This window comes from Antechinus flavipes, chromosome 5, assembly GCF_016432865.1.
Source record: "Antechinus flavipes isolate AdamAnt ecotype Samford, QLD, Australia chromosome 5, AdamAnt_v2, whole genome shotgun sequence".
Taxonomy (NCBI): domain Eukaryota; kingdom Metazoa; phylum Chordata; class Mammalia; order Dasyuromorphia; family Dasyuridae; genus Antechinus; species Antechinus flavipes.
In genome coordinates this window covers 270,051,247-270,068,412 of record NC_067402.1, presented here as the reverse complement: position 1 = coordinate 270,068,412, position 17,166 = coordinate 270,051,247, and the positions used below count along the sequence as shown (strand labels likewise).

At 40.6% G+C, this 17,166-nt stretch overlaps 1 protein-coding gene across 1 annotated transcript in view; it reads right to left on the bottom strand.

Annotated features, from left to right (window-relative positions):
* The window catches only part of CFAP54 (cilia and flagella associated protein 54), a 340,765-nt gene extending 326,267 nt beyond the window's left edge, over positions 1–14,498 (bottom strand). The window contains exons 1-2 of the mRNA XM_052001234.1: positions 9,895–14,498; positions 3,562–3,667 (exon numbers count right to left, since the gene is read on the bottom strand). Of these exons, the coding sequence (XP_051857194.1) occupies positions 3,562–3,667; positions 9,895–10,640 (852 nt within the window). The 5' untranslated portion in view covers positions 10,641–14,498. The remainder of the gene's footprint in view (positions 1–3,561; positions 3,668–9,894) is intronic.
* Between the last annotated feature and the right edge of the window lie 2,668 nt (positions 14,499–17,166).

Genomic DNA, 17,166 nt, shown 5'->3' with positions numbered 1-17,166 from the left:
AACTACAGTCACCTAAAACTCCGGTCAGCTCCTGAATGTGCCCCCAAATTTTCCAATCCTGTATTGGTCATTATCCAAGCCATCCCAATCCACATTTCCTACATACTTTGCTAAAATCCTACTGATTTTGCAAGGCCCTGCCCACCTGACCGCTCTTCCAACTGCACAGAGCCATAAGGTCTACTTTGTGCTGCTTTAATTCACTTATCCTACATTTGGGGTTTTCAGTAGTTTAATTGTGTAAGCCGCACGACTCCTGCTAGAGCATAATTTTCTTGAGGGCAGGGATCGTGCTTTCATCACCTCCTTGGTCTTCCCTAACGCCTAGCACAGCAAGGAGCAGCACAGTTTGGCTTTGAGGTGGCCTTGAAGCCAGGAAGACCTCTGGGAGATCAAGGAACCTCTCAAGACAACGCTGTGAGACTATAAAATTCACCTGCGTTTGTAAAGAGAGTTGATGTAGCCACAAGTTCCCTAAATCAATGTAACCACAGGGCCAGTCCCCAGTCCAGCGCCCCTTCTCCCAGCTATTTTGGACAGTTCTAGGAATCCCAGCCTTCAGCAAAGAACAAACACAAAGGCATCAGCCACAAAGAGGAAACAAGACTGTCCCTACTGGCAGATGACATCAATGGAAGCCAGAAAATCAGTGACGGAACCAAATGCCTCACATCGCGTGTACAAGAGACAAGGGAAATGGATCAAGCATTATGAATCCGCTTGTCTTGTAAAACACTGAAAAGAGGAGAAAGAATAGAAAACTTGCTACAAGACCAAGCTAAACCAAAGGCACCGGGTGTTTGGTTTGGAGATGGGTCAGTCTCAAAGACATTTATAGATAAAAATAAGTAGACAACAGGGCAGCTATATGGAGCAGTGGAGAGAGCACCAGCCCTGAAATCAGGAGGCCATGAGTTCAAAACTGGCCTCAGACACTTAATACTTAATAGCTGTGGGACCCTGGACAAGTCATCTACATCTAATTACCTTGCCAAAAAGAAATAAGATAACAAACTAGACCAAAGATGGAACACATCTGCCAACAGAGAGACCTATTTTCACCCTCATTTGGACTCAATATCCTAATGTGTGATATGAGGAAATGGAGAACTAAGGAAAATGAACTAAAAATAAGGTAGAACAATGCCTGATCGAGTACACACAGAAGAAATCTCTGCTGTTGATGACAATTTTAAAAGCATTGCTAAGTTAGCTTTCAAAATATCTGAAAGAAGGACTGATGCTTAGAAAGCATATTATGAAACAGAGTAATCAAGAAAAAATCACATTTATATGGTGTTTCAAGGTTTGTCAAATGCTTTACAATGTAGTTAGATGGCTTAGTGGATAAATCACGGGGCCCGGAATCAGAAAGGATTGAGTTCAAATATGGCTTCGGATACTCATTAGCTGTGTGGCTATTTGCTTGCCGGGCTGGTCACTTCACCCTGTTTGCCTTAATCCACTGGAGAAGGAACTGACAAATCACTATGGAATGTTTGCCAAGAAAATCTGCTACCGAGTCACAAAGAATCAGACATGACCGAACAACAAAGCTTTGCCAAGTATTACCTCACTATCCTCATGCTCTCCTGGGAGGCAAGTGCTACCATTTCCTTCCTGTAGATGCAGGAACTAAGGTAAATACAGGTTAAATGGCCTTCCCAGCATCCCACAACCAGTCTCTGGGGTCACATCTGAGACCAGCCCTTCCCAAACAGCTATCAACCATGTGCCCATCTCGTCTTAAGGAATCTCTATGAGAACGATCTATAGACGTAACAAAGAGGGGTATCAGATTAAAATATGAAAAAGGACAGGCAGACTTTCACAAGCAGTGAAAAAGCATAAAGATCCTACACTCAAGCTATTTTTTTTTCCTGAGGCAATTGGGGTCAAGTTAAAACTCAGCACAGGTAGGAAGTGTTAAATTTCTGAGATCAGATTTGAACTCAGGTCCTCCTGACTTCAAGGCTTATGATCCATCCACTGTGCCATCTAGCTGCCCCTTCTCAGGCTAATTTTTATCAATTATTTAAAAAATAAACAAAAACAAACATTTTACTTGGCAACACAGATGTAAAAGCTCTCCTCCAAAAGTTACCTCCCCTGCAAATCTTTTGACAAGCATTTTTAAGAATGAAGACAAAAGTGAAATGGTCCCTGACTTCCAGGAACTTATACTCTATTAGGAGAGACTCATATCAATTTGTTATCTTTCAATCATTTTTCAGTTGTGTTCAACTCTCTCTGACCCCATTTTGGTTTTTCTTGGCAAAGATACTAAAGTGGTTGGCCATTTCCTTCTTCAGCTCATTTTAGTGATGAGGAAACTGAGGCAAACAGGGAAACTTACCCAGGGTCACTCAGCTAGCAAGTATCTGAAGTCATATCTGAAGTCAGGCCTGGCACTCTATCCACTGTGCCATCTAACTGCAATATTAAGCAAGCCAGAATAATCTCTTTACACATAACATATCAAGCTATTTGTACTTGTTTATAATTTGTTCTCAAAGAGAACAGGGAGGTGATATACTATGACATGCAAATCAACTGGATTTAAGTGAGGGAGGGCTGTCCAAAGTCACCAGCCTCACTTTCCTCTCCAGAGCCATCTGGGTCCAGTGCCAGAACAAAGAGCTAAATGCCTTAAACCTCAGAATGCTGTAGACTTTCTCAGCAAGATTCCCACCTACTCAAAACATTGGCCTATCAGTCCATGCAGTAAAAAGCAAATGGATGAAAAAATGTGTGTTGTCCAGACTGAGATACCATTAAATACTATGGCAAATGCCTCCTTTTAGATGAAAAAAGTATTTTTTTCCTTCCAGATCCCTGAAATCCCCAATCACACCATCATCTTCTTGAAGCAAATTGGGCATGTGGCAGAACCAGAAATACAGGTGAAGGAACCTGGGAGCCCTCGGCAGAAGCCAAGATTCCCCCTCTGTTTCCTTCAGACTGAACCCAGGAACTCAAACTACTCCACAGATCCGGGCACAGATTGGGAGCTTGTCTGGGACATAAAACTAGGAACAGCCTGCAAAGTGAATGCAAGAGTAAGCAAGAGCAGGGGACCATCAGTACGGCTCTCACCCTTCGGCCGTCAGGACACCGGGCACTAGGGGATGCTTCCAACAAGGGAGACTGGGGGAGGGGGTGCGCCATACTGGCTGCACAAAGCCAAGGAGGAGGAAAAAAACAGGAAGGGGTGTTCTGGGAGCCCTTTTGTATAAGGTGGGAACATGATGAATCAGCATTTCCTGCATGGAGTTCACCACACCCTAGATTAACCCAAAGCTGATCTTTGGCTGGTCCCTAGCCAGCTATCTTTCATTCGCAGGCATCTTTGGCTCCTGGGGCATCTTAGTTACAAGTTAAAATAAGGTGAACCCTATGGATCCCATAGTTTTTTCATCTTTACTCATTTTTTTTTTGCTCTAATCATAAAGATTTTTTTATGTAACTACTTACTAAATTCTGAAATATATCAAACAAACAACAAAAAAAGAATCCTTTCCTTGACTTTTTGAACCCACGATTAACATTGGGGGTACACACCTCTATTTTAACGAGGCTGTCTCCAACCTTCAAAAGTTGCTCGTAGTAGTAGTCAGACGGCAGGCGGGACTTATACTTGTTCCAGATTTTGAACAGGGTGTTGGCACTGTAAAAACCCATAAAATACAAGGACAGATTCCGGGTCAAAAGCAAATTCAAAGTAACCAACTGGTGACCCTAGAAAAGCTCACTTTAGATATACCAAGTCTTTGCAAAGGGCCTCATCCTCATTTATTCACTTGCATTAAGAACAAACATCCTTGATATTTACCTAGGAGCAGCTCCCATAATCCCAGTTTGCGTCTCTGCCATTTGGCACCAGGTTCTACGGGCCCAGCCCTCGCCGCTCCCCTGAGATCCAACTGTAGACATCACCAAGAGCTGCCTGCAGGTCACTGAGACAGCTCTCTCAAACTTAACCTGTCCAAAACAGACCCAAATATTTCCACCCTCCTTCTAACTTCCCTACTGTAGTCCAAGGCACAAATACTCTTTCCTCACTAAGGAAAATATAATCCTGCCATCTTTGTCCCAAAATCACCCAGTTTTTAAAAATTTTTCCAAGCATCTTTAACCTTTCCTTGCACACTACTTCCTGCCCCAGACACTTAGCAGCTGTGTGTGAGATCCTGGGCAAGTCATTCAATGCCACGCCTGGGCAAGGCATGTCTGCCTCAGTTTCCCCATATCTAAAATGAGAATATTAATAGCATCTACCTATCTAGGCTGTGTTAAGGATCCAAGAAGATAATATTTATAAAGTACTAGCTGTTGCTACTACTATTGATGACACCATTCTGTCTCTATTCAGGCTTACTTGGTTCCCAGACACTAACAGCCCAAAGAGAAAGGGCAGTAATCCAAATCACCACCAAAAATTAAAGGATGTCTCAACTCCTTTATAGCCCAGGGAATAATGACTAATGACTGGCAGCTGTAAGCTTCTCTCACCTTCCACACAGAATCCTCTGCTTTTCAACTTGTGTGCTCCAAAAAGGCTTCCATACCTGCTCTCTTCTCTTCTGTCTCTTCATTCTCTCCTTTGAAGATTTCATTTTTATCTAAGCAAACAATTCTCAAAGTCTTCTCCTCAGTCCTGATTTCTCATTGAGGTTTAGACCTGCATCTTCATTTGCCTAAAGAGCATCTCTAATCCAGTACAAATGTTTTTCCCTCCTCAGTTAAATTTTATTTTTCCATATACATGTAAAGCTTAGTTTTCAACATTTATTTTTTTAAGATTTCATGTTCAAAATTTTTCTCCCTTTCTCCCTTACCTCCACCCTCAAAGAAAGCAATCTGATATAGCTTATACATGTACAACATATTTCCATTTTTGTCATGTTGTACAAGAAAAATCATATTAAAAGAGGTAAAAACCATGAGAAAGAAAAAGCAAACAAAAATAAAATGAAAATACCATGCTTCAATCCACATTCAGACTCCATGGCTCTCTCTCTGAATGCAGAAGCCATTTTCCATCCCAAGTTTATTGGAATTGCCTTGGATCAATGTATGTCTATCATAGCTGAGCATTACATATTCCCAACAAGTATTTATTAAGCATCTATGAGGTACAAAGCACTATGAAGATTACATACATGCAAAGACAAAATTTAAAAGAATCCCTGTGCTCAAAAAGCTAACATTCTCCTTGGGTCAAGTAGAATTATTAATGACAATAACAAGTAGTATTTATGTAACATTTGAAGGTTGGCTAAGCATTTTACATGTTATCTCACAAATATATTAATATTTCTTAATAGCACCTGCCTCACAACTTGATGCTATTATTATTCCCATTTTATGGAAGGGGAAACAAGTTGCAATTAAATGGGCTGCCCAGGATAACACAGCTAGTAAATATCTGCCTGATAAATATACCTGACTATGTGAGGAAGAGGAGAACAGTGAGTGATAGGGAGGGTCAGCAAGGGCCTCCTTAGCATGTGGCACATGATTGGAGGTCTGAAGGGAGCCAGAGGAGTTAGTTTAAGGGGCTGAGGTGGGGAGACAGCCCATATAAAGGCTTGTGAGAGGACCACAGAAAGTAAAAGACATGAAATGGCAACCAGTTACTCTTTTTAGGCCAGTTTCCCTAGAATGCAACTTTGGCAAGGAGTCACCACATGTAATAAACCTGGAAAAGTAGAATGGAACCAAACTTGGAACGTTTTAAATGCCAAACAGAGGAACTTAGATTTGATCCCAGAAGAAAAAGGGAGCCATATAGATTCTTAAGCCAAGGAGTGATTGCATTTTACAAAGACTCCTTTGGCATCTTGTGTGGGACATGGATTCGAGACGAAGGCAGAGTCAAAGCATCCAAACAAGATGTGATAAGCTGTATGAGCTGAGGAAAGGGGACCAATGGGAGTCCATTGGGATGGTATGCCAACCTAAAGGGAACATAAGAGAGGGAAGAAGCCAGTAGTGGGAACCTGAGTTGACATCTTTGATGGGCCCAGCTGAAGATTCTAATCAGCAATTGGTAATGCTGGACTAGAGTTCAGCAGAGAACTCTCCTCCTGGATGTTCCAATAGCATGTGGTTATGCATTCCCCAAATCTTCCTCCCTAAACTTGCTTCTCACAACTTCTCCCATTCTTTCTATGGTTTCACCCAGTCTCCCATGTTCTCAAGATCTTGACATCTGGAATTATCCCATTCCTTCATATCCAATTAACTGTCAGATCCTTTTGAGTCTACCTCTATCTACATCTCTTTGCAAATACCTTTCTCTTCTATTCTTACAGACACCAACAACAAGTATCCTGCCCTAAAGATCACATATTTCAAGTACTGCAAAAGCATCCTTACCAATCTTCCCATCTCTACCCTCTACTTCCAATCTAAACTCATCTCCTTATCAGAATAATCTTGTTCATTCATAGGTCTAGCCATGTCAATCCTCAGCTAAAAATCATCAGTTTACTATCCCCCCAAATAAAGTTCAAATTCCTCTGTGGCATTCAAGGTCCTCCAAGATTTGGCACTACCTGGGCCTTTCTGATCTTACTTCATATTACCTTCCCCAATATGACCAACTAAATGGAGTGCTTCTAGCCATTCCCCAATTGATAAATGATCAAAAGAGATGAACAATTTTCAGATGAAGAAATTAAAGCCATTTCTAGTCATATGAAAAAATGCTCTAAGTCATATTAACTAGAAAAATGCAAATTAAGACAACTTGGAGGTAGCTCTTCACACTTTTCAGATGATAGGAAAAGATATTGATGAATGTGGGAGATGTGGGAAAACTGGGACACTAATACATTGTTGATCCAACTATTCAGAAGAGCAATTTGGAACTGTGCCCAAAGAGCCATAAAACTTCATCTTTTGATCCAGCCGTGTCTCTATTGGGTCTGTATCCCAAAGAGATCATATAAGAGGGAAAAGGATCCACATGTACAAAAATGTTTGCAGCAGCCCTTTTTGTAATGACAAGGAAATTGAGTGGATGCCCATAAGCTGGGAAATGGCTGAATAAATTATGGTACATGAATATTATGGAATATTATTTTTCTGTAAGAAATCACCAGCAGGCTGATTTTAGAAAAGCCTGGAAATACTTACATGAACTGATACTGAATGATATGAGCAGAACCAAGAGAACATTGTACACAATAAGAAGATTATGTGATGATCAATTATGATGAACTTGACTCTTTTCAACAATGAGGTGATTCAAGTAAATTCCAATAGACTTGTGATGGAAAATGTCATCCACATCTAGAGACATAGCTATGGAGACTGAACGAAGATCAAAGCATGATGTTTTCACCGTTTTTTCCTTATTTTTTTTTTTCCTTTTTGAGCTGATTTTTTTTTTTACAACATGACAAATATAAAAATATATTTGGAAGAATTGCATGTGTTTAACCTATATTGGATTGCTTGCAGTCTGGAGGACAAGGAGAAGAGAGGGAAAAAATATTTGGAAAACGAGGTTTTGCAAAGGTGAATGTTGAAAACTATCTTTGCATGTATTTTGAAAAAAAATACTATTAAAAATAACAAAATAAAATAATAAAGTGATTCTTTGTTCCACCAAATAAGAACTTAATTCTCACTCTTCTCAGTATTTTTGTTTAGGTTCCAAATGCCTGCCTCCTCTGGGTAGCCTATTGGGATCCTACTCTTCCTCTAGAGTAGGGATGGGAAACATCTGGCCCACAGGTCATATAAGGCCTGGGAAATCATTTGGTCTGGCCCTGCCAAGGCAACCACAGTGATGATGAGCTGAAAGCTAAGTACAACAACCTCCCCCTGGCTTGAGTTTTATAAGCTGATAATTCTGTATGGTCTATGAATGCTGTTAAAAATATTCAAATGAACCTTGTCAGAAAAAAGTTCCCCAGTCTTCCTCGAGGAAGCCATCCTTAATACCCTTTGTAGATAAAGATGACTTTCTCTCCAGCCCTCACATAGCACTTTGTAACTCTTCAATGAAAGGGGCTCTTCGCCAGAAACCCAGAGGGTTCATGGATAGATTTCACAAATTTGGGTGGGGAAAAAAATTACATCTTCATTTTAATATGATTGCTTTCCTTTGTAATCTTATGTATCTGATTTTGCACTTTAAAAAAAACAATTCTGAGAAGTGTTCCATGGACTTCCCCAACTGCCAAAAGGGTCCAGGACATATAAGAAGTAATCCTCAGATCCAATGTATTTATTATGTACCACTGTATATTATGGTCATATATGATGATACCTCACCCTTCTACTATATGCTCCTGGAAACTAGAACCCTATGGCTAATCTTTGTGTCTCCCCCAGCACCTGAAGCCCAATACTCTACATAAAGCAGATAAGACACTTATAGGTGGCATTATATTTATATAATATATATTAAAACAAGAGAATTGGCTTAGATGGCCTCTGAAGTCTCTATGACCTCTAAGATTATCATCCTATGTGTGACATTCAACAAGTTACTTCACTTCCCTGAGTCTCACTTTCCCCATCAGTAAAATGAGGGCAAGGGATAAACATACGATTCCTAAAAGATCCTATGATCCTAGAACTATCCAGGACCTGAGTCATTCTATTCCAACAATCCCTCCAACCCTTTTCCTTTTCCATCCTCCTCTCTCTCTCTCTCTCTGTCACACACACAAACACACACACACACACACACACACACACACATACACACACACACACACACAGTGACTTGCCCAGGGTCACACAGCTAGGAAGTGTTAAGTGAGGTCACATTTGAAGTCAGGTCCTCCTGACTTCAGGGCTGGTCCTCTATCCACTGCACCACCTATCTGCCCCTCTCCTCCTCTTTCTGTTCTCCCTTCTCCTTCTGTTCCCCTGTCTCCTTTTTCTTTTTATTCCTCCTTTCCTTTTTTCTTTTCCTCCTCCTCTCCTATTTCCATTCCTCATGTTATCCTCCACCTCCTCTTTTTGTTCCTACTCCTCTCCTCTCTCCATTCCTTTCCTTTCTGTTATCCCTCCTCCTCCTTTTTCTATTCCTCCATCTCTGCTATTTTTAATCCTATTTCTGTTAAACCTCCTCCTTCTCCTTCTGTTCCCACTTTCCTCCTCCTACTTCTTATTCCTCCTCCTCTATTTCCATTCCTCTTGTTATCCCTCTGCCTCCTCTTTTTGTTCCTCCTCCTCTCTCTATTCCTCTCTTCTTTTCTGTTATACCGTCTCCTTTTTCTATATCTCCTCTTCTCCTATGTCTAATCCTATTTCTGTTATCCTTCCTCCTCCTCCTCCTTCTGTAACCACTTCCCTCCTGCTTTTCTTATTCCTCCTCTTCTATTCCCATTCCTCTTGTTATCCCTCTGCCTCCTCTTTTTGTTCCTCCTCTCCTCTCTCCATTCCTCTCCTCTTTGTTATCCCTCCTCCTTTTTCTATTCCTCCATCTCTCCTATTTCTAATCCTTTTTGTTATCCCTCCTCCTTCTTCTTCTGTCCCCACTTCCCTCCTCCTGCTTTTCTTATTTCTGCTGCTCTCTCATTTCCATTCCTCTTGTTATCCCTCCGCCTCCTCTTTTTGTCTCCTCCTCTCTTTATTCCTCTCCTCTTTGTGTTATCCCTCCCTCCTCTCCTATTTCTAATGCTTTGTTATCCCTCCTCCTTCTCCTTCTGTTTCCCCTCCTCCCCTTCCAATTCCTCCTCCCCTATTTCCATTCCTCTTCTGTTATCCCTCCGCCTCCTCCTCTTTCTGTACCTCCTGCTTTCTGTTCCTCCCCTCATCCCGGCACTGTGCCCCTACATCGTCCCCGCCCCCATCTCCGTCTCCTAGCAACTACGCACCGCATCCCTCCTCTCCGCCCCGCCCCTCCCGCCTCGCGCAGGCGGTTACCTGCGGTGCTGAAAGTTCTGCCGTTCCTGGAGGGTGGAGTCCTTGTCCAGCTTCCTGCGCAGGAAACCCAGCACGCCTTGCACCTCCTTCTCGAAGGAGAGGAGCACCGGGTTCTTGGCGTCCAGGGGCCCGTAGAAGGAGGCTGCGGGCAGTTCGGTGATGTAGCTGGCCCTGGGCGGCGAGGGCGGCAGGGTGCCACCTTCGTACTCCAAGTACTCCTGGCGTTCCAGGTAGCGCTTCAGCAGCGCCCGGATGGGCAGCGGCCGCGTGATGGACAGCAGCGTGGGAGTCTCGGTGGCGGCCTTGCGCTGCTTGGGGGTTGGCAAGGTGGGCTCGGGCGGGGCCGAGGCCTCCGCCTGGTCGCTCTCCGGGGGCGGGCTCCTGTAGCTTGCGAGATTCTCCGACTCTAAGATAGGGTACACGGTGGGCATGCTCACTTTTAACACCGGCGACACGCTGCGGCTTGGGGACGAGTCCGACCACGAGCCGCCGGAAGACGAGGTTGGGGAGATACTGCTCGAGGTTGAGGTTGAGGTCGAGGTCCAATCGTCCGGGACTTTTAGAGTATCCATGACTGCTAGAGTATCCGTGGGCTCACCGACAGGGTGGACGCCTGCTCTGAGGGGACGCGGTCGGTTGCGGGGAGACGGTCTCCTAGCAACCAGTAGCCTATCAGGAGCGGCGCCCGGGAGAATGTGGGGTAGGGTGAGCCCCTCGCTGAGGATTGCTGCGCGGCCTTCTCCCATCCATCCCGGGCTGGTGGAACCGGGAATCTTGGATGCATCCCCCCAAGGACTGGTTTCGATCTAGCAGGGACCTTAGGAGCCATCTAATCTAATCCTCTTATACTATTTTATCAATACAATATAACCGTAATGTATATTATATTCATATTATAATAATTATATTAGTCACCGTATTTTAGAACATTTAAAACAACTTAGAAAATTGCCATCACTAATACATTCTACCTCCACTTAACAATAATAATTAGTAGTTTGAAAAGCACTTTACATACATAATAGTGGGAAATAAATGGAGCAGTGGATAGAACACTGAGCCTGGGGTTCAAATGCACCTTGAGACATTAACTGTGTGATCTTGGGCAAGCCGATGAACTATGTTTGTCTCAGTTTCCCCACCTGTAAAATGAGCCGGAGAAGGAAATGACCAAGTATCTTTGCCAAGAAAATCCCAAATGAGGTTAAACATAAAGAGTCAGACACAGCTAAACTAAATTACAGACATAATTTCATTGGAATTCACAACCCTGTGATTACTAGGATAAGGCTTACAACCTTGTATAAGATTACTAGGACGAGAGTATTTAGCAGGTGAGAAAACTAAGAAAGATGAGAATCTGACCCTATATCGCCAGTTTTTTTGCAGCATTTTTTCATTACATTAATAATCAAAATTTTTGGTCTTAATTTTACATTTAGAAATATTGAGGATATAACCCAAAGAACTCTTGTATATGTGGATTACATTTATATTAGATATATAGATATATCCAAAGAGAGATATATTTTTATATAGACAGACATATATTAGAAATGAAAACATTTTAATATCATTATGAAATAGTTGTGAGCTGACTCCCTGAAGAAGTCTCCTGGTATCCCCTTGCTCAGAGTCATACTTTAAGAAGAATGAAAGGGGACTCACATTTATCACACATCTGCCATGTATCAAGCATCTAACTGCCAATTAAAGCATTACATTATACGATACATTATCAAAGTATTACATTATTGCATTTCATTACATATTACATAATTGTAAAAATGCATAAATGAATGGAGACAATTCAATTCAAGCATTAAGCTTCTGGACAAGTACAAATCCCTTAAGCCTGAGGATACATAGAAAATTGTATGTCCCCATTTTCAAGGCTTTTGCAATCTAATTGGAGCAATGGTATTTTATGTATACAAATAATTATGAAAGGAGAAAAACTGAAATTAGTTCGAGGGGTCTAAAACAAGCTAGAAGTTTGAGGAAGGAGGGATGATGGTAAGTATCACAATGGTAAGGATCCTGGAAGCCTTTATGAAAGAGGTAATCTTTGAGTTGGGTTTTGAAACAAAGGAAGGACTTCATCGGGGACTGGGAGAGGTGAGGTGAAACAAGACATAAATTTGCCAATGTGCCAGGGTGCCACTAAAAGGAAGAGGCTGCTGAATTTCTAGTCGAGAGACTTGAGCTGGGATCTTAGCTCTACCATTGACTATTTACATGAGTGGACAAACCTACAGTTTTGGTAAACTAGATTTGGTAAACTAGAGCAAGGCTTCTTAAACTTTTTCCACTTTTAACCCAAGAAATTTTTACACAATACAATATAGGAATAAATATCAAACATTTACTGATAATAAATCATAGTTTCACAATCCCCACATTTAGTTATATGACCACAATTTAAGAAGCTTTGAATTAGATGATTTTTCAATCCCAAATCTAGGATGTCATGATGTCATATTCTCGATCCTCACTACACCTGAGGACCCCAACTTGACTCCCCTGTCTGTTCCACTTGTGTTTCTCAACCTCGGGCTGCCCAGGAAGCTTCTAAGTCTCTTCTAAGCAAAATTAGATAAAATTGGTTTAAAGCTGTTATTAACTCCATGCATGTCGTGCCTTGAATATTGAATTTCAAATAGCAGGAGAACGCATTAATTATTTTTTTTTGAAAACATTATTTCATTTCATTGTTCCCTCATTGACAAAGCCTATAGTGAAGGAGATGGAAGGAGTCTGCCTTTGCTTCTTTTCTCCACCTCCCCCATATTTCCTAGGTGATAAAAAGGCCAGATGCTCCAAGTCTTAAAATGGAGAGAATATAGACTGACCTAAAACCACAGTGTCCTTAAAATCACAAAAGAACTTGGAATTTATACAGTCCGATATCATTATGGATGAGGAAAGTGATTTGCCCCATCTTGCCCAGGCAAGATTCAGACCTAGACCCTCAACATCTGTCTGCCTCAGTTTAACTCAGCTGTAAAATGTGAGTAATCCTTGGCTTATACCCCAAAGAGATACTAAAGAAAGGAAAGGGACCTGTATGTGCCAAAATGTTTGTGGCAGCCCTGTTTGTAGTGGCTAGAAGCTGGAAAATGAAAGGATGTCCATCAATTGGAGAATGGTTGAGTAAATTGTGGTATATGAACGTTATGGAATATTATTGTTCTGTAAGGAACGACCAGCAGGATGAATACAGAGAGGACTGGCGAGACTTACATGAACTGATGCTGAGTGAAATGAGCAGAACCAGGAGATCATTATATACCTCAACAATGATACTGTTTGAGGATGTATTCTGATGGAAGTGGACCTCTTTGATAAAGAGAGTCTTAATTGATCAAAGATGGGCAGAAGCAGCTACACCCAGAGAAAGAATACTGGAAATGAATATAAACTGCTTGCATTTATGTTTTTCCTCCCGGGTTATTTATACCTTCTGAATTCAATTCTCCCTGTGCAACAAGAAAACTGTTTGGTTCTGCACACATATATTGTATCTAGGATATACTGCAAACCATTCAACATGTAAAGGACTCTTGCCATCTCGGGGAAGGGGTGGGGGGGGGAGGGAGGGGAAAAATCGGAACAGAAATGAATGCAAGGGATAATGCTGTAAAAAATTACCCTGGCATGCGTTCTATCAATAAAAAATTATTTTAAAAAAAATGTGAGTAATCATAGCACCTACCTCACAGGGTTGTCATGAGAATCAAATGAGATAGTTATCACTAGACTACTCATCACGGTAGCTGGGCCATAGTATTATTGTTGTTTAATTGTCTGACTTCCTGTCCAATGCTATTCGGGGTTTTCCTGGAAAAGATACTTGAGTGGTTTTTCATTTCAGTCTGAGGCAGACAAGGTGAGGTGATTTGCCCAGGGTCATACAACTAGTAAGACTAGATCTAAACTCGGGGCTTCCTGATTCCAGGTGCTGGGACTCCATTCACGGAGCCACTTAGCTACAAAAAGACTTGAAAAGCACTTAGTAAACCTTAAAACACCATATTTTTTAAAAATGTTTACCAAATAAAATAAGTACCATATAAATGCTAATTGCTCCTCTGACACATAGTAGGGGTAGGTGCTTAATAAAACTTATTTTCTTCTCAGCGCTAGTTCTCTCTGATGAGTTCTCCTTTATTGTCATTTCTCCTGAGCAATTACTGATTAATATTCAATAACTTATCTTCAGTGATTATTAATAACTAAATATAATTTGTTAGTATATTTAGCTATATATATTTAGGTTTTCATTGCTTCCAAGAAACAAACTTGTCACCAGATCAACCTCAGAATAATAAGTATACAAATGTACAATAATAAGAATACAAATGTACAAAAAAAGATTGTGTATGAAACTTAATTTTTGCTAATGTGCAGTTTGTTTTAAAATGTAGGTAACATTTAGTAAGAAAATAATAAAACTTTTGTGCTCCCTTCCGAACTTCTTTTTCTTTTTTTTCTTCCTAATTGGTAGTCTTTTTTTCTTATTTTATTTTCCATATTTTTAACACTATCCATTCACTCTCTCTCCCCCTTCCTTCCGCCCAAAGAATCCCTCCCCTTGTTACAAATAAATATTTAGTGCATCCATATCTTAAAATGTATGCCTCATTCTAAACCTCAGAGCAGAGCGTTAAAAAAAAATCATAGCCAAGTTTATATTTAATGAATTTAAAATATAAGTTACCAGTTAACAGAGACCTTATTTTTTGGTAAACAGAATAATGCAATATTATAGACATTCGAAAATATGTCAGCTTAAAAGCAGAGCTTTTTAACAATCAAAATTCTCACTTTTGTCACCATTACAAACAATGCATTAATTTGAGAACAAGCAAGCACTAATACTAGCTACTAAGTTCAATTTTCCATTTTCAATAAGACTCCCTGGCCTACAATCTGATTTATTTTCATCTGACCTAATTTCTTTCAAGCTCTATGGGCCTGTGCTAATTTTTACTGCTGGGCTAATACAAAATATTCACTGTGCTCAAATAGTCACTGAAGTTGATGACAGTGATGGTGTTAATAATTAAATATCACTGTCCCCTATTGGAGGCAATGAACTTTTTCCTCTTTTAGCCAAGTCAGAACCACATTCTCAGTGGGAGAAGGAGAATCATTCTTTGATCATAGTAACAATGAATAAAGTAATTTTTATTACTCTAAATAAAGTAATTAATAAAGTTTTTCCCAGGACATTTCAGTAAAATGTTAGGGAACTAAAAATGAAATCCATAGAGTTTCAGCCCTTTCCTTACAGTAACTGTGGAATAATTAACAGAGACCCTATTTTCTTGTAAACAGAATACTACCAAGCATATTATTACAAACACTCAAAAATATGTCAGCTAGAAGTAAAACATTTTAAATTGTTCTAGGTATCAAGTCAGAAGACCCAGAGTGAAATCCCAACTCTTGCCCCTTATTAGTTCTGTGCCTCCTGAGCAGATCAACTTTAACCTCTCTAGAATTAGTTGAGCTCAATCAGGAGGGGTTCTACTCATTCAAAAATGGGAGTCCCTGAACTATATGTACATGAGAATTCCGGGCAGGCCACATGTTGAATGAGGTTTAAACTGTAATATTATCCATGGTACATTGTATGTTTATTTTATTTTGTTAATTATTTCCTGATTACATTTTAATCTGATTGGGGCAGGGCTCTGGAATGACCTAGATGACCCCTTCTTGGAGGTCTTCAAACAGAGGATATATTATAGATTTGTTAGAGATTTCTTTTATATATGGATGAGATTATGTACCTATTGTGGTATTTTCCAATTCTCATATTCTGTATTTCTGTGACTTCAGAAGCTGCTTAATTCAACTTTCTAATTTTACAGATAAAATACAGGAGGGGGCAGCTAGGTGACACAGTGGATAGAACACCAGCTGATAAATCAAGAGGATTTCCAATACTGGACCCTTGCTGGCTGTGAGCCCTAGGCAAGTCATTTAACCCCAATTTCCTTACCAGGGGAAAAAAAAAAGGAAATAGAGGAAGTTTAAAAGCTCCCCCAAGAACTATGCCAAAAGGGCTATCAAACTGCATAACCTTTGATTTAGCAGTGTTTCTACTGGGCTTATATTCCAAAGAGATCTTAAAGGAGGGAAAGGGACCTGTATGTGCAAAAATGTTTGTGGCAGCCCTTTTCATAGTGGCAAGAAACTGGAAACTGAATGAATGCCCATCAGGTGGGAAATGGCTGAATAAATTATGGTATATGAATGTTGTTCTGTAAGAAATGACCAGCAGGATAATTTCAGAGGTCTGGAGTGACTTACATGAACTGATGCAGAGTGAAATGAGCAGAACCAAGAGATCATTATACATGGCAACAACAAGATTAGATGAGGATCAATTCTTTTTTTTTTTTTAACTTTTTATTGACAAAACCCATGCCAGGGTAATTTTTTACAGCATTATCCCTTGTACTCACTTCTGTTCCGATTTTTCCCCTCCCTCCCTCCACCCTCTCCCCCAGATGGCAAGCAGTTCTTTACATGTTAAATAGGTTACAGTATATCCTAGATACAATATACGTGTGCAGAACCAAACAGTTTTCTTGTTGCACAGGGAGAATTGGATTCAGAAGGTATAAATAACCTGGGAAGAAAAACAAAAATGCAAGCAGTTTATATTCATTTCCCAGTGTTTTTTCTTTGGGTATAGCTGCTTCTGTCCATCCTTGATCAATTGAAACTGAATTAGCTCTCTTTATCAAAGAGATCCCCTTCCATCAGAATACATCCTCAAACAGTAGCGTTGTTGAGGTATATAATGATCTCCTGGTTCTGCTCATTTCACTCAGCATCAGTTCCTGTAAGTCTCTCCAGTCCTCTCTGTATTCATCCTGCTGGTCATTTCTTACAGAACAAGAATATTCCATTACGTTCATATACCACAATTTATTCAGCCATTCTCCAATTGATGGGCATCCATTCATTTTCCAGATTCTAGCCACTACACACAGGGATGCCACAAACATTTTGGCACATACAGGTCCCTTTCCTTGTTTTAGTATCTCTTTGGGGTATAAGCCCAGTAGAAACACTGCTGGATCAAAGGGTATGCACAGTTTGGTAACTTTTTGAGCATAGTTCCAAATTGCTCTCCAGAATGGCTGGATGTGTTCATAATTCCACCAACAATGGATCAGTGTCCCTGTTTTTCCACATCCCCTCCAACATTCCGCATTGTCTTTCCCTGTGATTCTAGCCAATCTGACAGGTGTA